At 34.6% G+C, this 26,009-nt stretch overlaps 2 protein-coding genes across 6 annotated transcripts in view; one reads left to right on the top strand and one right to left on the bottom strand.

The window, feature by feature from the left end:
• Positions 1 to 1,397: 1,397 nt before the first annotated feature.
• Positions 1,398 to 11,476, bottom strand: LOC128558252 (uncharacterized). The gene is made up of 4 exons (XM_053547145.1): positions 11,259 to 11,476; positions 7,970 to 8,059; positions 6,621 to 6,702; positions 1,398 to 1,451 (listed from the first exon to the last, which is right to left on the bottom strand). The coding sequence occupies exons 1-4, from the start codon at positions 11,315 to 11,317 to the stop codon at positions 1,398 to 1,400; spliced, it is 285 nt and encodes a 94-aa protein (XP_053403120.1). The 5' UTR covers positions 11,318 to 11,476.
• A 93-nt stretch (positions 11,477 to 11,569) lies between these two features.
• The window catches only part of LOC123554302 (RNA-binding protein FXR1-like), a 68,808-nt gene continuing 54,368 nt past the window's right edge, over positions 11,570 to 26,009 (top strand). For 4 of the 5 annotated variants that reach the window (XM_045344355.2, XM_045344358.2, XM_045344357.2 and 1 more), the window contains exon 1: positions 11,571 to 11,693. In XM_045344355.2, the coding sequence (XP_045200290.1) occupies positions 11,643 to 11,693 (51 nt within the window). In that variant the 5' untranslated portion in view covers positions 11,571 to 11,642. Of the gene's footprint in view, positions 11,694 to 26,009 lie in introns of all 5 variants that reach the window. The other variant, XM_045344360.2, reaches the window with a different exon arrangement.

A 26,009-nucleotide genomic window follows, 5' to 3' on the forward strand; every position in this document is an offset into this window, starting at 1 on the left:
CCAGGGTCCGGACCCCGGGGGCCCGGGGCAATTGGGGAACCCCGCAGAACCGGCCTTTTTGGAAAAGACGTAGGAAAATGCCCGCATGTAGTGACAAAAAGGGTTTTAAAAACGGCCTATAAACCAAAAATAAGCCAAAATGTACGCGGGAAGACTCCCCAGTTTTTGTTTATTTTTGTCAGTTTTTTTTTTTTTTTTCGAAAACGCTACATTAAAAATAAAAAATAAAGATATGTTGCAGTTACTCCCCCTTACCTTGCTTAACTGCATTTAAAGGAATAGGAACAACTAATATAAAACAAAATTTTAATTTTTTTATTTTGCATCATAGCAACAGCGCTTACATTAAAATTAAAAAGTAAATTTACCTATAATTTGTTTGCTTTTTAGCACCTGCTATAATTTTTACAGTTGGAAATTAAATGGACTGTTTTGCCATCGTTAAAGACTTGTAATTCCCCCATTTTTAGGATTTTTCCCATACAAAAACTATCTGGGCCCCCAAAATAATAAACAATATTAAAACCCCTACCCTTACTGTCGGAAAGTTTTTGATAAAATGTTAATGTGATATTACATTTTTTTCTTTTTTTTTGATCCTTGAATAACAAACAAAAAGACCCCATAAAAAAATTCATTTGTTTTATTAAAAGTGCATGAAAGCGGGGGAAATTTGGCCGAGATTTATTTCCAACGCCCTCAGCAATTCTCTTTTTTTTTTCCCGTTTTCAATTTTTTTTTTATTTGCTTTCGCTAAAAACCGGGGGGTTTTTTTCCACGGGGAATTTCATATTTGGGACTGGAAAAAGGGGTTTTCCCTTTTTAAACCGGGGTTCCCTATAACCGGGGGAAATTTTTACATTGAATAAAAAAAGGGGAATTAGATCGGGAATTGAAAAACTTTTCCTTATAATGGGGGTTTTCCCTTTATACGGGGTTCCTTATAAGTTATTTTTTTAATTTGGTATTTAATAGCATTTTCAAAATTTGTAAGGTTGGGGTCTCCCATTTTTTGGGTTTTTCCCTCTTTTTAAAAAAGTTTTCCCCCTTTTGTACAGGGGGGTTGGTGTTTATGAAATTTAAATTTAAAATATGATGAAAAAACAATCTTTCAGATGTCAGGGTGAACGTTTGGGCCCAAAAAAAAGAAAGGGTTGTGGAGGGGTTAGAATTTTTAAAATTTCCCCTTATCCCTTTCAAGGCTAGCTTTTTTTACTCTTTCTTCCTTTTCGCCCCAAGTTTGGACCTTTACAATTTTTCCCTTTCTCTTTCAAACCCTTGCCCCTTTTGGGCCTCAGTTTCTTACCCCTTTTCAAGACTCAAAACCCTTTTCCCAGCTGGCTTTCCCGGCCCAAGGGCCCTGGATACTTTTTTGTTCCCAAATGAGGGGCTTCATTTCAGCGTATCTTTGGTGAATCATGATCTGAATTCACACCCGCTAATGCTGTTTCCTGCAATGAAAATTTAATCCAAATACTCCATCAAAATTTTGCAAAAAAAAAGGGAAATCATAAAAAATCATAGGGACCCATGCCAGGAGGAAAAAAAGCAAGGGTTTGCGACCAGCATGGTTTCCAGACCACCCTGGACCCCGGCGCAGTCTGGTCAGGATCCATGCTGTCCCCAAACGGGTTTTCAAATTCCAATAGGCTTTGAAAGCGAACGCAGGGGACCCGGACCAAAATTTGCGCGGTTGCGCGGGGGGTTGTTTCCATGATGGCCCCAAAGCCACTTGTTGGTTTTTTTCCATGGCGGGCGGCTCATTTTTAATTTTTAAGGAAAAATAAACTAACTATTACAAAAAAATATGCATGCATAAAAATTTATCTCCCTACTTTGTCCCTTAGAATTTTGCAAAAAAAAAATTAAGTTTATTCCACCCCTTATCCCCGGTTCCTAATTTTTCCCTTAAGCAGTTTGTATTATGCAGAGTTTTTCCCGCTTTTTTATTGTGATTTTGTTTGGGGACTAACACGGACTTGGGGTAATAATTTACTAATGGCTTAAATTTTCTGTCCGTTTGCATGTTGCAAGTACGAGTTGAAGGAATACTTTACAAAAATTTTAAAGGCTGGAACATTAAAATTCATTAAAAAAAAAGCCCCCCCTTTTTTAAATGTCAAAAAAAACCCCTTTTCCCAAAAAATTACAGACCAAAAAATTTCCCAAAAAAAAATTATCAATTTTAAAGGGCAAAAACACGGAAATTTCATAATTTTATTTTTAATATTTTGGAATCGGGGGGGAAAGAAAAAAAATTTTGTAAAATTTTTGGCTAATCTGCAAAAAAATATATGGCTATTATAAAAACAACATGTTCATAAACTGTTCAGTTTGCAAATATGGCTAGCTGGTGAAAATTGAAAAAGCTCGTCGTGATCTTCCTGATTTTGTTTTCATATATTACAGCACCAGAATATTCCCTACAAACTAGTCTAGCAAACTAACCTCAGTGTTGATATGCCTTCTTCCAGCCCTTAAATTTAACTGATCGGGAAAAGGGGGAAGTTCTAGGTCAACGTCAGTTGATGGAGTCGGGTTTCCCTTTCCCCTAGTCTCTCAGGTGGCAGCCGGCGACTGAGGCCCGGGGGGTAGATTCATTTAGGGGGCCCAAGCTTGAGACACTGCTTTTTGCGATGTGGCAAAAAAACATGAATTTCAAATTTCAAATTTTTTTTTAAGACATTTAAAACCCCGAATTAAAGATTTTTTTAAGGGTCTAACAGCCCCTTTTGTCAGTTGTTTCACCCAAAGAAGTCAAAATTTCATGCCCCACTGGAGCCCCCAACCACAGTATAGCCAAAGTACGGGTTTTTTCCAGGAAGCAAAAGGTCAATAGATTCAAACTAAAAAATTTGTACAGAAGTGACGAAAAATAGCCCCCTATACACCCTTTTCACAAAATTTAACCCAATGTCAAAGTCGAACGTGTCCAAATTTTTGGATTTTTGTTCCCGGGTGTTTTCAGAGAAGTTTGATCTGTCAACCCTGAAAAAAATGTTCTACGGTTCTGGGTCAATGTGATTTTTAACCCTTTTGCCCTATGACCTCAAAATAATAGGGGTCTTTGTTTGACAGCCAAACCCTTCCCTATAAAACTTTCATGATTAGGCCCAAGCTTCCCTCAATTATTGTCCGGAAAAAAAAATTTAACACCCCGGGTCACTGTGCCCTTTGGGATTTTTGACCTACGGGCCTCAAAATTATAGGGGCCCATCTGCTGGTCAGGCCAACCCCCTATCAAAAAACCAAAAGAACCCCGACTCAAGGTTTTTCAAGTTACCATGGGAGGAAAAACCCAAATTTAAATTTTCCACGTCATTGTGACCTTGACCCTTTTTTTTTTTTCCTACCGACTCAAAATCACGGGATAATTGATTTTTTTTCATGACCAAACCCCCCCCTATCAAAATTTCATGACCCTAGGGGCCCCAAACCCTTTTTCAAGTTATCATGTGGAAAAATGTTTTTTAAATGTTTCCAGGTATTTTGGACCTTACCCTTTTTCCTATTTACCCCAAAATTGGGAAACCCGACCTTTATTTTGATGTTTACATTGTGTACTAAAATTTATGATCTTGGGCCTCCCCAACCTTCCTTAAAAAAGTAATCATCTGGGAAAAACCTTTTTAAATTTTCCAAAGGCACTGGGGCCGACCCTTTTAACCAACAAGCGAATTGATGTATTTTTTGGGTTTCACCTTGGGGTACCAAAATTTATGATTTTTTTGGCCCAAGCATTTTCAAGTTATATTTTGGGAACTGTTCAATGTTCTGGGTTTTTTTGTGGGCCCCGACCTTTGACCTTTTGAACCCCAAATTTGAACTTGGCTGTAAATTTTTTTGAGTTAACCGGGGTACCAAAAAATTACTAAATCTGTCAAGGGTTTTAAAGGTTACCGTCCCGAAAAATCATGGGAAAAACCAAACCCCCCGAAAGGGGGGCTGGGTGAACAACCTCACTCCTATTTTCACAATCAAGTAAGAAGTTAATATAAAAAACAAATACCAAAAAAAAAAACCCCTTTTAAAGCAAAATGAGGCAAAACAGGTAACAAAAAGTGATTATAAAAAAAATGTTTTAAACCAAAAAAGGGGGCTATTTTTGGGAAAACCTCTGGAAAAAACTTTAGCAGCAAAATTTCCCCCCATGTAAAAATTATTTTTTTATTTTTGGGGGGTTTTTGCAGAAATTTAAAATTTTTTAACTTTCCCAAGTTTTTTTGGGAAAAGGGCAGGACAGGGGAAGTAGACACTTTCCCCAATTTCTTCTTTTTTTTAGGTGGGAGCCCAGGTTCTACAAAAGGGTTTTTTCCTTCTGCAGGTTTTTTTTTTCTCACCCCTAGGTGGCCCAAAATCCCAGGTTGTGCTTGAGCCTTTTGGTTTTGGGGAGTATTCGGTTTGGGGTTTGGTTTTTGTACTTCGTACAATATAAAGGGTTTATTGTTAAACATCGAAAACTGATTTCTGCAGGAAAAATTTTCAAAAATTTTAAAAATCAAAATGTGGTCCAAATGTTTTTCATATTTTATTTATAAACCCCCCAAAATTTCCCGTTTAAAAATTTTCTCAATTTTGTTTTTCAGGGTGAGAAAGAAATTTTAAATTTACTGAAAATGTCGTTAAAATTTTTCACTTTGATCACTGCCTGTCAAACAAAGTTTGGGTGGGTTTCCCCCCCCCCCCCGGGTTTTAGAAATTTTGTTTCCCAAAATGAGGGGTCAATAAAATTTATTCTTTCTTTGGTCATTATTTGAATAAACGTCCAAAAAACAAAAAGGGCTGATGCCCAAATGTGGACTTTCAGTTGTCTCCCTTTTCAGTCATTTTCCCCCCCCAATTTTAGGTTTTTTTTCTTCGTTTTTTTTGTTTTTCATTTTTGTTGGGTTCCCGAAAAAAGGGAAAAACAATATAGTTGGGCAAAAGTTTAAAAATTAAAGGTTGGTTTCACTCAGAGTTTTTAAAAAAAGAAAAGGAAAATCAAAAAATATAGCTTTCAATTTGGGAAGGGAAAATGCTTTGAAATGGAGTTTAAAAAATTTTTCCAAAATTATTGGGGTTTTTATGTACTATTAAAATTTTAAAGGACACTATTGGTTTTCAAAATTTTGTGGAAGTTTTCCCCAAAAAGGAAAATTAAAAAACCCCAAAAAAAAAAAAACTAAATTTTATTTCTATGTTTTAAAAAAATTTTAAAGTCCAGGAAAATTTTGTCCCCCTTTGAAATAAACCTTCCCAAAATTCATTTAATATTTTCTCATTAACTAAATATCCTAAAGTTTAAAATTTAATTTTACTTTCATGACAAGAATTTAAAATAATCAGTTCCTTTTTAAAAAATCAAACCTTTAGCCGCGTCATGAGAAAACCAACATAGTGGGTTTGCGAAACCAAAACAGGGGGCCAGGGCCAGCCCGCGCATCGCCAAATCCGGGGCAGGGGTCCCCTTGCTTTTTCGCTTTCAAAATTTTGGCAATTTTGAGAAACCCGTTAGCAAAACCCGCATGGTCCGGATCCATTTCGTCGCAAACCCCCTTTTGGTTTTCTCATGGCAACCGCTCATTTTGAAACACATACCAAACAATTGGTTTTTTTACAGTTAAACCCTAAAAATAATTATTTTGTTTGTTTTCGGAAAAAAAAAAAACATTTTTACAAAAAAATTATACTCCGATTTCAAATGTTTGAGGCAAAAAGGGAAAGTGTTTAAATTTCATTCTAATGCAGTGTATGGAAATATCTCAGTTTCTGACCTGTGGGGATATGAGACAGTTTTCAGGGGAATGTCTTTGTTTTTTGGTTTCCCTATTTTAAGCTGGTAAAACCAAACTGTGCTAGTAACTTGGGGTTTAGTCAGGAGAGGGGGACCAGGTTATTGGTTTTTGGGAAATTTCCCTTAAAGGGTTTTTAAATCTATTTTAAAAACCCGGGAACAGTTGATAATTTTGGCATGTTCATTTTTTTATGAAAAATATTTTCAAAATACTGGGCATAAATTTTCTTATAACTGTAATAACAGACAACAGAAGAATTTCTTTTAAATATAATAATTTACCTCATAGCATAACTCTATAACTTATATGAATATATGAGTACAGTTCTACTAATCAATTTAAGAGAATAGAAACAATTCAATTAACATAAAATACAAAAATCTGCTAAAGTCACTTCCCTGTGTTATTTTTCCTATTAAAATTACATTCAATCATTGATTAAGAAACTCAAACACCTGCCATGCACCTTCTCTTTATACCTATTCACTATCAATTATTCCATTTTTCCTTTGTTGAAAATCACAAAACTTATAAAGCAAAAGATGAGGATGTAAATTCTACAATCTTAGTTACAACTGAGTTAAAGTGTATGTGATTAACTTGTCGATATTTAACACTTAAGAAAGATCCTGTCCAAATATCTCATAATCACATCGATTTCCTTTATAAAGCTAGCAATTTGGAAGGTTACTAAAAAGTGGACACATAGAGACAGATATATTCTCATGCCATTTGATTTGAAACAAAGTATAAAAAAGTTAACATTATTTCCTGAAATGAGTTTAAATTTTCATCAATTCAGAAAAAATATATAAAAGATAGGTAAATAAAAGATATTCATCTTACTTTCGTTTTTTCTTTATGTCCATGTTTCTTCATTTTGAGTGCTTCTAACCTCATCTTTAGTTCCTGATCTTCTCTCCTCCGCCTAAACAAGATAATGGATATATATTTAAATCATGGGCAGATTTTACAGAATGTTATCCCAATGTTGTCTCTTCATTCTGGCAAAGAAATGACTAACAACAGTAAGATCTACTTTCAGCCACATTATTTTCACAAGTAGTTCCATTTGTTTTAATTTTTTTTTTCTAACATTCTAAATTCAACCTAAGAGTCCCAGGGGTATATTATGTTTGCCCAGTGTGCTGCCTCCGTGAAATTTCAGCAATATCTGGTGTTCTTCCCAGAGACATTTTAGCACAATAGCTTCCATTTATTAGGGAATCAATCGCTTTGCGACGAAAATCGAGATAGATCCCTCTATGGTAACATGTGATATACTGATCAATGAGACATAATTATACTATCAAATTAAAAAATGCGTTCTTCCGGCACGTGCACAGAGTGTCTGACTCCGGAGGTTTTGGAAGAATACACCTTTTCCTTGAGCCTAATAAGCGTCCTCATAACTTGTCCGAACCGCAACGTCTTGCACATCAGTACAAATATGGATATATATCATATATATACATGTAGTGTGCACTTGAAAATAAAAGCACCTAGTGAGCACAGTTCATATAAATAAGTATACCTATCCGGAGCTAGCGCCTATCCAAGAGGATGAAATTACCTGTAATACATGAATTATGGGCAGTATTGTTTTTATTCCAAAATCTACTTTTAAATTGATAGATAATCGATCCTACGTTTAGTGACGAAAATCGAGATCGATCCCTCTTTGGTATTTAAACATGTGATATACCAAATGAGATATTTACTATCAAATTAAAAAATGTGTCATTCTGTGCTCCTTTCAAATGTTATGGGATGAGTTGAAGTCGGATCCATTACCGATTGAGGCAGTGCCTTATTTCATATTATCATCACTATTTTAAGTTAGTATTAAATTTTGTATCATTCTTTTTGTCATTGTTGTCATTCGATTGTAGCTTGTGTTCATAGCTTACCACACTTAGCAAGTATTACCCTTAGGCTAGATTATTTCTACATGTATATAATAATATTAATATTATCGAGACTGTTAACTCACCGGTATTAAATTAAATTCTATTTTTTACAATGACTACTGTGAAGCCATGTGTGCATTGAGTTACATTAACATCTGAAGAAGCCAAATTGCCTGATGAGAATACATAAGCACACGGAAACTTCTCAGTGTCATAATGGACCCGCTACCTTAATATATAAAGAATTTATTTACAACTGACACTTTAAACTAAACTTTCTCTTACCTTTCTTCCTGTTGTCTTTGAAGATCGAGAAGTTCTCTTTCTTCCTTTTCCAGCTCACTGTCATCTATGCTGTCATCCACAAAGACAGACCTGTTAAGATATAACATTTATATTTGTGATATCATTAGAGCCTCCTCCCTCATACTTCCACCAAATGTCAGGCACTTCATAAAATTGCAAAAGCATGTAGAAAATGGCATAAACATTACTTGTTTTTAACAACATAAAACTATGCCCCAGACTATGATGAGATCATTCAGTCTATTTAAAAGTGATCAATCAAATTATATATGCCTCTTTTAAAGTGTCATGTAAGAGTAGGAGTAGGGGGAGGGGGGAGGGGGGGCGGTGTGCATGATAATTTGGCTCAATCCCTGCTTGAGAAATCAGCTTTCAGGCAACATAGATAAATTCATACACTGACTGGTCTTAGAACTTTCGACAGACATTACTAAAGCCTACCTTACTGACAGTATGCTGAAAAAGTTGCTTATCTGCATTAACAAGAGAACATAGCTACAATCGGATTGCTTAAAAAATCATTTATCACTTCAAAAATCTTGCAAAAGAGGTTTTCAATTAGTTAAATGGTTGCATTTTTTTTAAAGATACCCTTTGGAAAGAAACTGGAAGAGGACTTTGTCATAAATGTTCCTAAAATTAAAGCAAGTGTTTATAGTAAGGAACCATGATTATTGATATCTCTAGACAAGCCGGCAAGAGATTGTCTAGGAATATGGGCCTCCCTTTACCAGATACTGTGGGTCCTGCATCTTTAATTTCGTTGCAAATGAAATAACAAGTAAGATTTAAACAATTTTCACCTATAACTTACATCTAACTGGTTCAGAGAATATTTACATTTTTTTTTAAAATTCCTGAAAGCTAAAAGATGTAAACGAAAGTAAATTTGTTGTTTGCAACTCTTAAAATCTGCCCCCTTCCATTACGGTACCGTATTTTAATTGCATCAGGTCGATGCTTGATAGTTGTGAACAAGAATACGGTATTTACTGTTTTTAACGGACTTTAAGATAGACGCTATTTGTAAAAACTCTGCAGGACGAGTATGAATTGTAGTGGGATGAATGAAAATTCTAAGTAGCTCGTCCTGCAGGATGAGTGGCTTTCAAAGAGTTTCATACATTTTCCCCAGTTTGATACCATGCAGATATTGCAGAAAATCTGGTTATTTGCACCTCCTAATGAAGAGGGCTTTTGGCAGGGTCTAAAAGCAGGTATGGTACCGAACCTATGGTGATATATGGTAAGTTGGTTTTAATTGCGTACTTTCCTTTTTGGTTTTTCAATTTCAATTAAATGTTTAAGCAGCCATGTAGGTCAAATTCTGGTACATAATCCAAAAGCAATGGATAATGGGCCAGTAGAAATGTTTAAACCACTCTGGGTCTAGAGGTCCAGTTACCGTTATTCATTTCTTCAAGCAGAAAAACAAATTCAACAATTCATGAGCACAATCCATGTTTTAAACGCTAAGTTTTCAGTCACGAGAAAAACAAGAATTTGATAAAAGCTTCCGATTATGGCATACAAATTGTTATTAATTATTTGTTGAATTTGCAATTGTATTTTTTCCGGGATTAAAGAATTATACTTCTGTTTCCTGTGACTTACCATGTATTTAAAACAACAAGAACAATTTTTTGAAATCATCTCACATTTTTAAAGAATTAAAATATAGTTATCTAGCTCTTTGTAAATACCGTTCTCAGTTTTCATATTGATTACCGGGCCTCTAGCAAACCCTGTAAGGGTTGTCTAGAGGTGTGGTTACCGGACCCCTAGCCAATGCCAATACGCAAATTAATATCTACTTTGAAGCGCCCATATTTATGAAATGTTTGTTTACACCTATAAATTAACATTGCTGAGAAGGTGTTGACAGTTTAAGATAGTGTCATGTTCTCAGAGTTAAGCAGCGAGAGGGATTTTTATGCGAAGTCACTGTTACGCGAGCCGTATATATGACCGATTGTAAACAAAATTCTCAGACTGATTTTTGATGCATATTATATTGAAAAGAATGTGTTGACCTACCTTTTTAAGATAAGATAAATTTTATTTTGAGTCGGCAAGACAAGCAACAATACAACATAAGCACTCCAGGTACTTTTGAACTGACTTTTTGATACATGATCTCTGGTACCTAATATACTAGTCAAAATAACTCGACGTTCAGATTGTTTAAATTTGTGACAGGGCAATCTAAACATCAAAACTTTGAAGGACCATCATAATGGAAGATAAATCCCAGTACACAGTCATGTAAAGTTATTGGTTTTATCGCTTGCGCATACTGGCATGTAGACATGGTAAATGTTTATCGTGTACAGTACATACATAGGTTTAATTTTAAATCACCATAAAATTTGTAATTTTGGATATTATTTGATATTTTTTACATAAATCAATGAGGAATTGAATCCCCTTTCAATACATGTAAGTTTTATTTGAATCTATGGCCAATTCGTGACATAATTGGCATTTAAACCTATAACATAAGCGTTGACAGCGATGAAAATTGCTTCTACTATTTTGGTCTTTCGAGCATATGGAGGTACTGCCCATATGAAAAAATTATCTCAATATTTCCAAGGATCGTGTCAAATTTGTTGGACTGGTAATATACAAGCTAGCGTAATATATTCAAGTGTTCACAGTAAATAAAGTATACATGAAAACACATAATTCACAACTTTATCATGACATCATCGTACATTAGGGGTTCTAACTGACCAATCAGAGAGCTGCATTTTCGAGTACCTGCCAGTTTCCACTTGGGTATAATGAAGTATATTTTTAATGAACATATAGTAACTTTAGAAATAAATATCACACGATTTTAAAAATCAAATTTAGATTTTTCACTGCACATGCCCTAGATGATGCTACAAACAACAAAACTTTGAAGTTCCATTGAAGTATTGTATGGAATTAATACCTTTATTTTAGTTTAAAGTTTGAGATTTTACACAGGGAGTCTATGATAAAGTCCAAGTAAAATGTAATCATTACCCAAGTGAAATTAGTATCATTCTGCAATGTTTTGGACATGTTAAAATTATGAATCAATCAAAATCCAAGTAAAGAGTAGTGAAGAGTGAATGACATTTTGAATAAAGGATCACAGAAATACTTTACACTTACATAGACCATGTTAAAGTAATGGAATGTAAATGTAGAAGAGGTCTTTAAGGTGCTTGGCAGAATAAAAAATGTGACTTAAGTATAACTGACAGAATATTTTTGTAAACAAAAAAAATCTTGCCTATCTGGAGTGACATCTTCAGCATCAAAAAACTCGTCTAACTCACTATCTGATGACATTTTATGATGTTAAAACCGTAGCGACTTTATCATCAAAATGGTCTGAATCATCAATTATGTTCTAGGACGCTCAGATTTAGCTAAAATTAATGGAATTATTGCAGCTGTCACAAGCTGTCACCCATTTTCAGCCATTTTGGAAATTTCTAGACTGTCATTGAGTATTTATGTTTGAAAAAGTTATAGATTTGTACAATAAATATTGAAGTAATCCAGTCTAAATTTTGCGATTGGTCTCCCGCGTCTTGAATCGTTTACCTATACAGCATACAGATAAAGCGGGTACCACAACCCGGTTTTTCCCAGAACGCACTTTTGTCTCAAAATGGAAGAACTAGCGGTAGAAGTACGAGGTACCAACGGTGCTTTTTACAAGGTAAAGTCACCTAAAGTTACAGAAAACTGTATTCAGTCATTTAAACAAACTTTGGTTAAAGTTGTGTTTCAGTTTGAAGATTTTTTCTATGGTTTACACAGCATAGTACACAAGTTTGCATGGTCTTCAAACTTTCGGTTTCTTTTTCTGAAATTTTAGTTCAAATATTAATAGAAAATATAGAAGAATAATTTAGTTATTATCTAATATGAAATTGGGTGCTACCTAAACAGGCTGGTAACATTGCCCGATCGGGCTTGGACATAAAAACTAATATTTCTTGAAAAATAATAATGATATTTCCTTCAGACTTGGTCCATTTAATCTATCTCTTCCGTTGAACCTCTTGCGGGGACGTAGACGTTTTGCGCGTCAAAATCATAAAGAGAAAGAATATAGTGATAAAAATTTAGAGTGGAAGAAACTTATGTATACTGAGTATACCAATTACCGGGATATGCATATTACCGTGAATGTCCTGTTTTGATACTTAACATGAAAATTGCTTTACAATTTTTCTCTCATTATTCATGCTCAATGTGCTTAGATTTTTAGCAAAACTATTTTTGAAAATTGGAGTGTCTTTCTTTTTATTTCTCACTGATCCCAGAAATTAAGGAATTTAGCTAAGGGACTGGTCATTATGGTTAATCTTTGCAATTTTTCTCTGCAAATTTTCAATGACATAGCTTATTTCTGCCATATCTCTTTCATATCTAGTTTGGCCCATTGTAAAATAGAAATGCAGTCTTTGTCTTAGATCAATTGAACAACGTCTTTAGATTGAAAGTTGAAATTCACGGTAATAGGTATATGCAAGAAAATGCTAAAATTACCCACCTCTTTTCTTTGAATGACAGTAGTGAAACTTTTATCTGAGGTTCTGACGATTTTTTGGCCAAAAGTCTAAAGCTAAAATATAAATTAATTAAACAGAATAAAATTTATCTTTTAATACAATCATTTTGTTATAAATAGAGTCCACTGAATATAAGACTCACGGTAATTGGTATATCCAGTATACCACATATATGATATATAGTAGATGATCATTTTTGTTTTGATTTGATGAAAATGTTTTATTTTATGTTACTTGAAATGTTTTTTTACTAAAGTAAATGTTAATTGTCATAATAAGGTAATTTATATGCACATAGGAATGTTAACAACATTCTATGGACTTGAGCTGATTAAATCAAAGTTGTTTTCACAGGTAATTATCACATATTGACAGTGCTACATAATGAGATACAATTACTATATAATATATAGGTGGTACACTAAGTGTCAAAGTGGTACATAAAGTGTCTGGTACATAAAGTGACTGGTACATAAGGTGTCGCACCCGGTTAGAACTTGAGTCAGCAGGATAACTAGGCCGAGACATGTTCAAGGCTGCAAACTGCGGCACTGAACTGCTCTAGGGTAGGGAGGTGGGTGACACAGGGGGGAAGTTGGTTCCAATGGTACACCGTTCTCGGAAAATAAGAAAACTTGTAATAGTCAATGGTTGCAGTAATTAACCTATAACTTAGGGAATGGCCATAGCGGACACATCGGGTCATTGGGGTAAGGTATCTACGATTGGGGTAGCAACAAGATTATTAAGCATAACATATGATACAAACTAAAATAAAAATAACTTGGTTGCCTTCAGTTTTGGTAGCATTATTTCCCCATTTCATATTTTTATGATGCATAATTTTTGAAGTCCAAAAAAAATATGTTCTAATGCTAAGTTTAAAACAAAAAAGGGTTCAATGGCTTTCTAATGCTCTAAATTATTGCGCCAGTACATAAATGTATATATTTTACTGTGCTCTCACTTACAACATTATAGAGAAATGTAAGTTGTAAAAAAATGTTCATATAGCTGCACTAGAAACAAAGTATTAACCCTAAAAATATATAGAGGAAAGGTATTGGCGCAAAAGTTCGGAGCAATAGAAAGCCATTGAACCCTTTTCTGTTTTAAACGTTGCATTAAAACATATTTTTTTGGACTTCAAAAATTATGCATAATGACAATTTGAAAAAGGGAAGTAATTCTAACAAAACTGAAGGCAACGAAGTTATTTCTACCTTAACATGCATCATATGTTACGCTTAATAAATGGACCAACTTTGAAAGAAATATCTTCATTAATTTTCAAGAAATATTAGTTTTTATGTCCAAAGCCCGATCGGGCAATGTTACCAGCCTGCTAAAGGGCTGAGCTCCCTTGAAAAATCGCCAGTGCCCCTTAAAAATTAAAGGAGTGGTGCTGGAATTATGGATCCGTTTAGGAAGTTTATGTTCTATTAGATCTATTAAAATTATAAGTATTAATGATAATTCATGATTTCTGAATGCATGTTTTAGACTGCATCAAGATTAATTCTCGACATGTGAAAACTTGACAAATATTCTATAGGGCTGTCATTGATTGGGTCTTAGGCGTATCGACGATACCGATATATCAGAAGACAAATATCGACGATACATCGATATATTGATTATTAAGTTAGTTTAACGACCTATTTGTTCATATAATACTATATACCTTCTTGTAAATGCTATTTTAAGTTTTATTGCCCACTTTCCATATTTCTGTTTTATTGTGTTGTATTTGTATTTATGAAATAAAAGAAATACATAAAAATTAATAACATCTTTCATTTTTATTTTGCCTTCACTCCTTTTTTGCATTCATCCAAATTTACAACTTTGTGAACTTAAGTTGTTTTTTAGGGTCTGAGTGTTTATTTGGGTAGTTTTAAATTTTTCTCCCTGTAAAATATCGATTTTTGAAAATGGGAATCGATAATCGATCGACAAAAAAAAATCGTTGATACATCGATATCGTTTCTATCGATGACAGCCCTAATATTCTATATATAATCAAAAGATAGTTTGGTATAGATTAACATCTGCACCAAGATAAAGAAAAAAACGTATTTGAATAATTCTGTTATTCTTATTAAAATGTACTGCATCAGTAATTTTACATAAATTATTATCATACTGGAAACTAGTCACAAATGATAACTCCTTCAAATTGAAAAGCTTGTACCTTGAAAATTTCAAACCTAACAGAATCTCATTAGGTCAACAAAGGAATTCTGTCTCTTTGCGTGTGAATGTTTGGCTTTGAGGATTTAATGTAAATAGTAACTTAATGTTGCAGTTCCAAAGTTAATAGAAATAAGAATTAACGTAGTCCTGGAAATGACTATTGTAGTTCTTTTAAATGTCATTATTGTCAAATTTTGGTTCTTTTTGGAAGGAGGGATGTGTCCAACTTTCAGGCAAAAATACTGCTGTAATAGACGTCTGGTATGTGAGAATTACAATCATTTACATGACTGTACAAAACTTGTTTTAAACCCAAAAGACTAGCGATTTTTTAAAAGTTAATGATCAGAATTTTACCAAGAGAAAAACACTGTTTGCCGAAATTCTCAAAAACCCCTGTTTATTAACTGAACTAAGTTAAAAATCTATGGCTTTTTTATGGTTAATCTTTAAGCACTATAGAATAAGGATGGTAGTAAGAACCTTTTTGATGTTTATTGATAATTCATCGCCAATAGTTCTTTTAGCTCGACTATTCAAAGAATAGTCTAGCTATTCTACTCACCCTGGCATCAGTGTCGGCGTCACACCTTGGTTAAGGTTTTGCATGCAAGTACATACAGCTATCATTTAAAGGTATATAGCTTTGAAACTTATTTTATCTTTTTCTAGGTCAATTACCAACCTCACTAGGTCAAGTCCCATAACTCTGACATGTATTTTGAGCAAATTATGCCCCCTTTTGGACTTAGAAAATACTGGTTAAAGTTTTACATGCAAGTTACTATCTTCAAAACTAATGCAGATATTGAATTGAAACTTCACATGTGTCTTCAGGATTATGAAACTAGTTGATAGCAGTAAGTCCCATAACTCTGACCTTCATTTTGGCCAAATTATGCCCCCTTTTGGACTTAGAAAATTCTGGTTAAAGTTTTGCGTGCATGTACATACAGCTAATACTAAAAGGCATATAGATTTGAAACTTATTTTTTCTTATTCTAGATCAGTTAGGCGTAAAAAAAAAAGTTGTTTGTTTCTGGTGGCCCAACCTACCCTATTTTTTTACCGCCGACCCTAAACTTTTTTAGTGGCAAAATCGGGCCGCATATTTTTGCAAATAAGTATATTATTATTTTTATAGCTCTTTGCACGAATGGACTACTCCACCGATCGGGCGAGTGGTTTTTACGTGGTAACTTTACCAAATTGAGATATTAATACATCAGGCAAAATTACCTGGATTGACTGGAATTTACCCGCGAATCGTAAAAATATCAAAACGATCAGATTTTCATATAATGTTTTGTAAAATTTCAAACAGCGCGATCTTGATTATTTACTTCTTTCTTAAAGTATATAAACGGTACATACTATGGTAATAAAATTCAGACTCTTGACCAGAATGTACAAAAAACACAATTAAAAAATCTTAAATAATGAAAAAGCGGCAGCAATTTAAATACATGGAGTAAAAGGATTTTTGGCAAACAGATTTCTGTTAGCACGGCAGAATAGGTTACGTGACCTCGTGAACGTAAATAGAAATGTGGTTTTAAAATAAAGCAGTATGATGTTGTTACGGATTTTAATAAGTTTTAAATTATTCATAGTACATGTATTTTTTGACACAACACTTTGTTAGATATTCTTTTCAAACAATAATGTAAATTCCTTGAGGGCAAATAGGTCTCAGAGGTAGGCTATCCACTATCATCGTTCACGACACATTTACATGTCAGTTTATTCGGGATATTGCTCATTCGCTTTTTAAAAAAAGATAAAGAAAAACCTTTTTTATTGATTTCTTCTCAACAATTTAAGGAATCGAGAAAGTACGATCAGACAGTGATGTGTCACATGGCGCGAAAACATGACGTAATGCCATGACAGTCTCGGGCAACTATACCGCTTTGATCTCCACTTCAGATGCCATAATAACCGACACACTTCTTTTAGCTCTTTGAGGGGATGTTAATTGATGATGAAAACAAGGCTAATTACTTAGTTTATCATCAGAATAATTACCGATAATTGTTAATTTTTTTTTCACTTTCAACACGGGTCGACGTCGGGTGGATGATGATTATTGTGTCCATATTTTGGGACACTTTCCAAAATGATTATTTTTCAGGATAACAGATTGCTACAGTCTTCATTTTTAATTATTTTAGAAATAAGTCCTGTTTCTTTGAGTCATATGAAGTTATGACGTCTACAACATCACAATTTATGTGATAGAATTGGAGGTCCACTAAAGTCTGAGCAGGTCTACTAGATTTCAGCAGTTGGTGGACCTGCTGATAAAAGTTAAGGTCGAGGCCTGCAGAGTCTTGAAAAGTCAGGTTTTAGATGGGATTTACAGGGTTTTCCCTAGCCCCAAAAAAGGTGGTAAATATACCACTTTTCGAGGTCCATGTCCCCCTTTTCTTAGCAAAGGGGGGCATGAGTTTTCCCCAAAAAACAATTTTTCAAATTAATTAAAAGTTAATCAATTTAAACTATTAAAAGCCCAAAAGAGTATCAAAGTATTCAAGCAAATCCAAACATGTCCCCCAAAATAGTCTCTTTTTTTCCAGAAAAATAAATTTGGGGGGACATGATGTCCCTCAAAATAAATTTCCTAGGGAAAACCCTGGATTTATAGTAGTAAGACGTTGAACAACCACTTGCAGCTTTATTAATTCACAATTTGGGCATACCAGTCAAAACTCCATTGTCTAGCATTTCCAGTTAATCCAGAATTTTAGACTGGGGTAGGGGGTGATGGTATTAATCTCAATGCAGATCAAAGATGCAAATCATATTCCTGGCCAGTGTGCTTCAATCTGACTAAAGTACATCTCCTATTACGCTACGCATAGGATCTGAAAACGACCTATTCATTGCCTCGTTCTGACGGTCCTTTCACTAGCCAATCAGAGCCTAGCTTACAACATCTTGCAAATCTACCTGTAGCATTGACTTTTGATATTTGAAATTCTTATGTCGTAATGTATCAGATAGCCGGTTAGCTCAGTCGGTAGGCCACTTGCTTTGTAAGCGAGGGGTCCCGGGTTCGAGTCCTAGAATAACTGCATATTTTTCTTACTCTTTGACAATCGAACAAGTCGTCTGATTGGATAACATAAAAATAGCAATAATGGAAATCCAAAATATACAGAAGACGTATGTGAATGGGTCGTTCTCAGATCTTCGTTTAGAAGATCAAGTACTTTAGTCAGATTGAGTGTGCTTTTACTTGGTTTTAGTTTGAAATATAAATGTTGGTTGTTGAATAATATTCGATATTAAAATTATTACTTAAAGAGAGAATCCACAGCAAGATTTCATTCAAGTTTCATGTTTAATCAAATATAAACCATGTTCTTCGCAAGTAATTGCCAACTTCTCCACATGAATTAGCGGCGGAGAATGAATGATATAGGATACACCGATCCTACGACCACTTGATCCGTAGATCGACTGCTCTACCTATTGAGCTAATCGGATTGGCTACTCTGGAAATGAAAAAACAACAACAACAAAACACAAACATAAAGCAAATATTTATTTCATAATATTTAAATACACAATCAAATGGCATTTTATATTGCTAAAACATCATCAAAGTCATTGTACATTCAGGTGTAAATCAAACATAACAATAGGATGCATGTTTATAAGGTTTATAATCTCTCTGTTTGAAACTAGGATGGTGTTAGGTTTAAAAAAAAAAAAAAAATACCTACCTACCTACCCTATTTTTTTTGGCCATGTCACTGGAAACAAACAATTTTTTTTTTAGGCCTTACCAACCTCACTGGGTCAAGTCCCATAACTCTGACATGTATTTTGAGCAAATTATGCCCCCTTTTGGACTTAAAAAAAATCTGGTTAAACTTTTACATGCAAGTTACTATCTCCAAAACTATTGCAGATATTGAATTGAAACTTCACATGTGTCTTCGGGGTTATAAAACTAGTTGATAGCAACAAGTCCCATAACTCTGACCTTCATTTTGGCCAAATTATGCCCCCTTTTGGACTTAGAAAATCCTGGTTAAAGTTTTGCGTGCAAGTACATACAGCTATTACTAAAAGGCATATAGATTTGAAACTTATTTTTTCTTTTTCTAGATCAATAACCAACCTCACTGGGTCAAGTCCCATAACTCTGACATGTATTTTGGGCAAATTATGCCCCCTTTTGGACTTAGAAAATCCTGGTTAAAGTTTTGCATGCAAGTACATACAGCTAATACTAAAAGGCATATAGATTTGAAACTTATTTTTTCTTTTCCTAGATCAAATACCAACCTCACTGGGTCAAGTCACATAACTCTGACATGTATTTTGGGCAAATTATGCCCCTTTTTGGACTTAGAAAATTCTGGTTAAAAGTTTTACATGCAAGTTACTATCTCCAAAACTAATGCAGATATTGAATTGAAACTTCTCATGTACCTTCGGGGTTATGAAACTAGTTGATAGCAGTAAGTCCCATAACTCTGACCTTCATTTTGGTCAAATTATGTCCCCTTTTGAACTTAAACACCAGGGTAAAAGTATAAAAGGCAGACAAGCTCAGAAAATGTCTACTTTTCAGCTGAACACAGTGCTGTGAACAACAGAAAACTGTTACATTTTTTCTAAATATCTCTATTTTTATTGAACTTTATTTTTTGAAATTTGGAACATATGTTCTCTAGTATGACAGAATTCAGTGTGTAAAATTTTGTAAATTTTTATCAAGTAATTACTGCTTTTCTGAAAAAAAGTTTTTTGTTGTCTGCTAGAAATTCAAATTTACCTCTACTTGCTATAGCCAGTCCACATAAAGGTTATGACCTCCCTTTCAGCCAATAACAGAATAGGGAAGTTTACATGAGTAACATCTTTATCTGACAGATGGCGGGAGATGAAAAAATAACTCCATTCAGCATTTAGATAAAGAAAAGAAATAAAATCTTCTGCTTTTTCTATAAACAAGCTAGATTTATTCCATAAATGATAATTCACTTTCTGATTTAACCTTCAAAATGTTGAGCACATATTATATCACATTGTTCACATATTCTACATTTGTTCCACTCAATTATCAAGAGTTATAATCCCCAGCATCCCTGTATTGCACACATTACAGTAATTAGCTACGCCACCTGAAAGCTGTAGATAAAAGTGATTTATATCTAGTTCCCAAAACATTGGTTGACCCATTAGGTTAGAAGGTAATTTGACTTCCTTCAGTGTTGACCTACTTCAAACAAATGAACAGTAACTGTATAATTTGAAACTGTTACAGTTAAAATATATAGCTCTTACAAACAGATGAGTATTTTTGGTATACTGAAATAAGTACTAGTAAAATTAGCAGGTCTGATTTCTCTGAGTACCCTACTTTATAAAATGGGGGTATTCTGGTCACTGTGATAAGCTGAACTAAAACATTCCTAGGATATTTAGTCACCAGGTGTATGTTTTTAGTGCAGTTTGTTAGTATTTACATGCATATTAAATATGGATATCAGAGCCAGTAGTTTCAAAATTCAATTTCTGGGAGATGTAAAAACAAATATTCAAACATTCATTATGCAATACACATACTGACATATATTGTTATAACTCTGAGAGATTCAAAAATTCTATGGAATATGTTTCAAAGAATTGTGTAAGTAAGCAAAAATATTTCCACATTTTAATATTTATTACATGAAATGCTAATTCCTGTGTATCATTGCTCTGATACTGATACAAAAGCAAAGTTAAGTTTAAACTTCTTAACTTCATCCAGTCATGTAAATTATTAGTATTTCAACAATGGAAAATATTTGTAGATACCCTTGTAGATACATAGGCTTTTTAATTTGTAGATGAGTATTTACTACAATTTATTCAGATCTGAAAAATATACAAAAGCACATGTGGCTCTGTTTACTAGAGATAAAGTTTCAGTGTTATCACCCATCATCTGTCAGATAAGCCCAGCCTACTCTCTAAATATGCTTAATTGCTTTACCACCGCAATATCAGCCAGGTAGGACCCGGCGTTTAAAACTCTTTTGATATTTTACCTTTTTGGGTAATATTTTCCTGCTTCCGGGACAATATTTCGAATAGTCGAGCTTGGCTGTCTTACGGACAGCTCTTGTTTTCCTAGTGATAAACTCTGGTCAGTGATTTTTAAGCTAACAGATGAAATATATATGTGAACGGGGAGAAGAGCATTATTTGCTTTTCACAGTTCAATGCCTTTATATTTTGATCCTAAAACTTTTTTTAAAAAAAGTTATGTCTACTGACTACTGTACAGGCACTACATTGGAACCTGACATCAAAAAACACTTGTTAAATTTCCCATGAATGACTTTAGTTATACAATATTTTCAAAACTCATAATAATACAAAAAAAAAAAAAAACCAGAAAAAAAAAATCTGGTCCTGGTGAGGATCGAACTCCCGACCTCTGGATTTCGACGCGAACTCGCTAACCACTACACCACTGTGGAGCTATGACGTCATCTGGACATACATAAGTATATATAATAAAGTTCAGTAATGGCAGCGTGACGAAAGTTGTTTCACATTGAAAATATTGTATTTTACTTCTTTTTTCTTCGTAGAAAATGTGTTTAGCACTAATTTCTTATTAACAAACGCGCATTTACATTTTTATTCAATGTTCAAAGCAGTAAGCGAGACGCTTTTGACAAATGTAAACAGCAAGCGTCTACAGACGTCTTTACTGATTAATTACTATGTGCATAGGGCACATTTAAAAATCCGAACAACACCGATTCCAAAAAGTACCAAACTCACCAGGTCAAATCAAAGGAAAAGCTTGTTAACACTCTAGAGAACACAATTTTGGCCTAATCTTAATGAAACTTGGTCAGAATGTTACCTTCAATAAAATCTTGGATGAGTTCGATATTAGGTCATCTGGGGTTAAAAACTAGGTCACCAGGTCAAATCAAAGGAAAAGGTTGTTAACACTCTAGAGGTCACGTTTGTGGCCCAATCTTAATGAAACTTGGTCAGAATGTTACCCTTACTAAAAGCTTGGACAAATTCGATATTGGGTCAACAGGGGTCAAAAACTAGGTCACCAGGTCAAATGAAAGGAAAAGCTTGTTAACACTCTAGAGGTTACAATTTGGGCCCAAATCTTAATGAAACTTGGTCAGTATGTTACCCTCAATAAAGTTTAGGATGGGTTTGATAATGGGTCACCTGGGATCAAAAACTAGGTCACCAGGTCAAATCAATGGAAAAGCTTGTTAACACTAGAGGCCAGATTTATGACATTATATTCATGAAACATAGTCAGAATGTTAATCTTGATGATCTCAAGGTCCAGTTTGAATCTGGGTCATGTAGAATAAAAAACTAGGTCACCCGGTCAAATCAGAGGAAAAGCTAGTTTACACTGTAGAGGCCACATTTATGACCATAACTTAATGAAACTTGGGCAGAATGTTAATCTTGATGATCTTTAGGTAAAGTTCAAATCTGGGTTAGGTGGGGTCAAAAACTAGGTCACTAGGTCAAATCAAAGGAAAAGCTTGTTAACACTCTAGAGGCCACATTTATGACTATATCTTCATGAAAATTAGTCAGAATGTTAACCTTGGTGATCTTTAGGACAAGTTCGAATCTGGGTCATGTCGGGTCAAAAACTAGGTCACTGGGTCAAATCAAAGGAAAAGCTAGTTAACACTTTAGAGGCCACATTTATGACCATATCTTACAGGGTTTTTTTTTGGCCGTTTTTATAGCCGTTATTCGGCTATATTCCCAATGCCAAAAAGTATGTATTTTTCCCAAAATGAGTGCAAAAATTCCCAATCTACATTCTGAAACAAATTCCATCAAAATTGCACAAACATTGACCAAATTATGGACAAGTTTGTAATGGAAGTATGTTAAAGAGGTTGTACAATGTGAAACAAATGTATGGGAAAGTGCTTAAACACATCCTTGCTATATCCTATGGGACTAAATATTTCCCAATTTGGAACATTTACGCGTCAAAATTCCCAATTTTGGGGGTATAGGTTATGTTCCCAAATTAGCTAGAAAAAACCCTGTCTTAATGTAACTTGGTCAGAATGTTAATCTTGATTATCTTTAGGTCAGTAGGTCAGGTGAGCGATACAGGGCCTTCATGGCCCTCTTGTTTTAGAAAAATCATGCAGTCTAATCCATTTGCATCCAACATCGACCTTTCTGCATACAGTATATATCGTTAGAGGTGGAGAAAACTCGCTTTGCCAGGGATCGAATTTAACTTTTTGCTAGTGCCATTTTTTTCCACTAGCAAAATGATGGGTTCCACTAGCAATTATTTAAAAGCTGTTTACATGCTAAATTTTTTTAAGTTGTTTTGTTGTTTGGTTTCATATAAAAGTTCACGGTCCGGACAGGCCGGGGACTTTCTGGTTTTGAAAGTACGATACGAACCAAAGTACTCAATGATTCTTTGGACTTTTGGCAGGACATTGAAGTTTTAAGTTTTTCTTAGGTCACTGCCTCTAGTGTTGCTAGCATTTTCGGTCTCCGCGGGCCTTTTTGCACAAAGAAACATGTTATTTTCCTCACCATTTCCGCAGAACTTTGCAAATTACAGACCAAAATGAAAACAAATATTGCCTAAACGCTTACTTAGATATCCGATAATTAATTTTGTATAAAGCAACAAGCGTCTACAAGCAGTCACGTGATTATCGGTAAATTAACTGCCCCAAAGGAGTTTTTAAAGAGAAAAGGACAGATTGAGCTAGTTCCCCGATTTTTGAACATGATCGCGAAAATATTCGAGTGCCATGATTTTCTACTCGCATTTTTTTATTCTTACTCGAATTTCGCGAGTTAGCGACCGCTAAATTCGATCCCTGTCTGCAGTCTGCACCTCCAGTTTTTTAAAGTACGACCAGACTTTACTTTTTGGTGACAACAACATGCTTATGATAGAGATATATTCTCAACTTGTTTAGTACGCTTAGAATTTGCAGGTGAAAAAATCATCACTGCAAAAATTACCATTCTGTTCGGGTACCATTTACTTAATTTTTTCGATGCTGTTGAACGCTGATTGGCTGTCAGGTGTGACGTCGTAAAAAAGCATTTCCAGAGTAAACAGATTACGCTGACTGGAGAAGAACTACTACTGAGGCCATTTACCATGTAGTTAGTTTCTTTTTGTTAGCTCACCTGTCACAAAGTGATAAGGTGAGCTTTTGTGATCGCGCGGCGTCCGTCGTGCGTCCGTAAACTTTTGCTTGTGACCACTCTAGAGGTCACATTTTTTGTGGGATCTTTATGAAAGTTGGTCAGAATGTTCATCTTGATGAAATCTAGGTCAAGTTCGAAACTGGGTCACGTGCCCAAAAACTAGGTCAATAGGTCTAAAAATAGAAAAACCTTGTGACCTCTCTAGAGGCCATATATTTCACAAGATCATCATGAAAATCGGTCAGAATGTTCACCTTGATGATATCTAGGTCAAGTTCGAAACTGGGTCACATGCCATCAAAAACTAGGTCAGTAGGTCTTAAAATAGAAAAACCTTGTAACCTCTCTAGAGGCCATATATTTCGCAAGATCTTCATGAAAATTGGTCAGAATGTTCACCTTGATGATATCTAGATCAAGTTCGAAACTGGGCCACGTGCCATCAAAAACTAGGTCAGTAGGTCAAATAATAGAAAAACCTTGTGACCTCTCTAAAGGCCATATTTTTCATGGGATCTGTATGAAAGTTGGTCTGAGTGTACATCTTGATGATATCTAGGTCTAGTTTGAAACTGGGTCATGTGTGGTCAAAAACTAGGTCAGTAGGTCTAAAAATAGAAAAACCTTGTGACCTCTCTAGAGGCCATATATTTCATGAGATCTTCATGAAAATATGTCAGAATGTTCACCTTGATGATATCTAGGTCAAGTTCGAAAGTGGGTCACGTGCCCTCAAGAACTAGGTCAGTAGGTCAAATAATAGAAAAACCTTGTGACCTCTCTAGAGGCCATATTTTTCTTGGGATCTGTATGAAAGTTGGTCTGAATGTTCATCTTGATGATATCTAGATCAAGTTCGAAAGTGGGTCACGTGCCTTCAAAAACTAGGTCAGTAGGTCAAATAATAGAAAAACCTTGTGACCTCTCTAAAGGCCATATTTTTCATGGGATCTCTATGAAAGTTGGTCTGAATGTTCATCTTGATGATATCTAGGTAAAGTTCGAAACAGGGTCATGTGCGGTCAAAAACTAGGTCAGTAGGTCTAAAAATAGAAAAACCTTGTGACCTCTCTAGAGGCCATACTTGTGAATGGATCTCCATGAAAATTGGTCAGAATGTTCATCTTGATGATATCTAGGTCAAGTTCAAAAGTGGGTCACGTGACATCAAAAAGTAGGTCAGTAGGTCAAATAATGAAAAAACGTTGTGACCTCTCTAGATGCCATATTTTTCATGGGATCTGTATGAAAGTTGGTCTAAATGTTTATCTTGATGATATATAGGTCAAGCTTGAAACTGGGTCAACTGCGATCAAAAACTAGGTCAGTAGGTCTTGAAATATAAAAACCTTGTGACCTCTCTAGAGGCCATACCCTTGAATGGATCTTCATGAAAATTGGTCAGAATGTTCACCTTGATAAAATATCTTGGTCAAGTTTGAAACTGGGTCACGTGCCATAAAAAACTAGGTCAGTAGGTCAGATAATAAAAAAACCTTGTGACCTCTCTAGAGGCCATACTTTTCATGGGATCTGTATGAAATTTGGTCTGAATGTTCATCTTGATGATATCTAGGTCAAGTTTGAAACTGGGTCAACTTCAGTCAAAAAATAGGTCAGTAGGTCTAAAATTAGAAAAATCTTTTGACCTCTCTAGAGGCCATATTTTTCAATGGACCTTCATGAAAATTGATCTGAATGTTCACCTTGATGATATCTAGATCAGTTTCGAAACTGGGTCATGTGCGGTCAAAAACTAGGCCAGTAGGTATAAAAATAGAAAAACCTTGTGACCTCTCTAAAGGCCATATTTTTCATGAGATCTTCATGAAAATTAGTGAGAATGTTCACCTTGATGATATCTAGGTAAATTTCAAAACAGGGTCACGTACCTTCGAAAACTAGGTCAATAGGTCAGATAACAGAAAAACCTTGTGACCTCTCTAGAGACCATATTTTTCAATGGATCTTCATGAAAATTGGTCAGAATTTTTATCTTGATAATATCTAGGTTAAGTTCAAAACTGGGTCACATGAGCTGAAAAACT

The sequence above is a fragment of the Mercenaria mercenaria genome, chromosome 7, assembly GCF_021730395.1.
Source record: "Mercenaria mercenaria strain notata chromosome 7, MADL_Memer_1, whole genome shotgun sequence".
In the NCBI taxonomy this organism is placed as follows: Eukaryota; Metazoa; Mollusca; class Bivalvia; order Venerida; family Veneridae; genus Mercenaria; species Mercenaria mercenaria.

What these genes read in the sequence shown, in the direction of transcription:
- LOC128558252 (XM_053547145.1), bottom strand. Translation starts at nt 11,317, where the DNA reads ATGTCATCAGATAGTGAGTTAGACGAGTTTTTTGATGCTGAAGATGTC. An exon ending in CAAAGACAACAGGAAGAAAG is followed by an intron (nt 6,703 to 7,969) that starts GTAAGAGAAAGT and finishes TATCTTGTTTAG; the next exon opens with GCGGAGGAGAGAAGATCAGG. An exon ending in GACATAAAGAAAAAACGAAA is followed by an intron (nt 1,452 to 6,620) that starts GTAAGATGAATA and finishes TTTTCATTGCAG; the next exon opens with GAAACAGCATTAGCGGGTGT.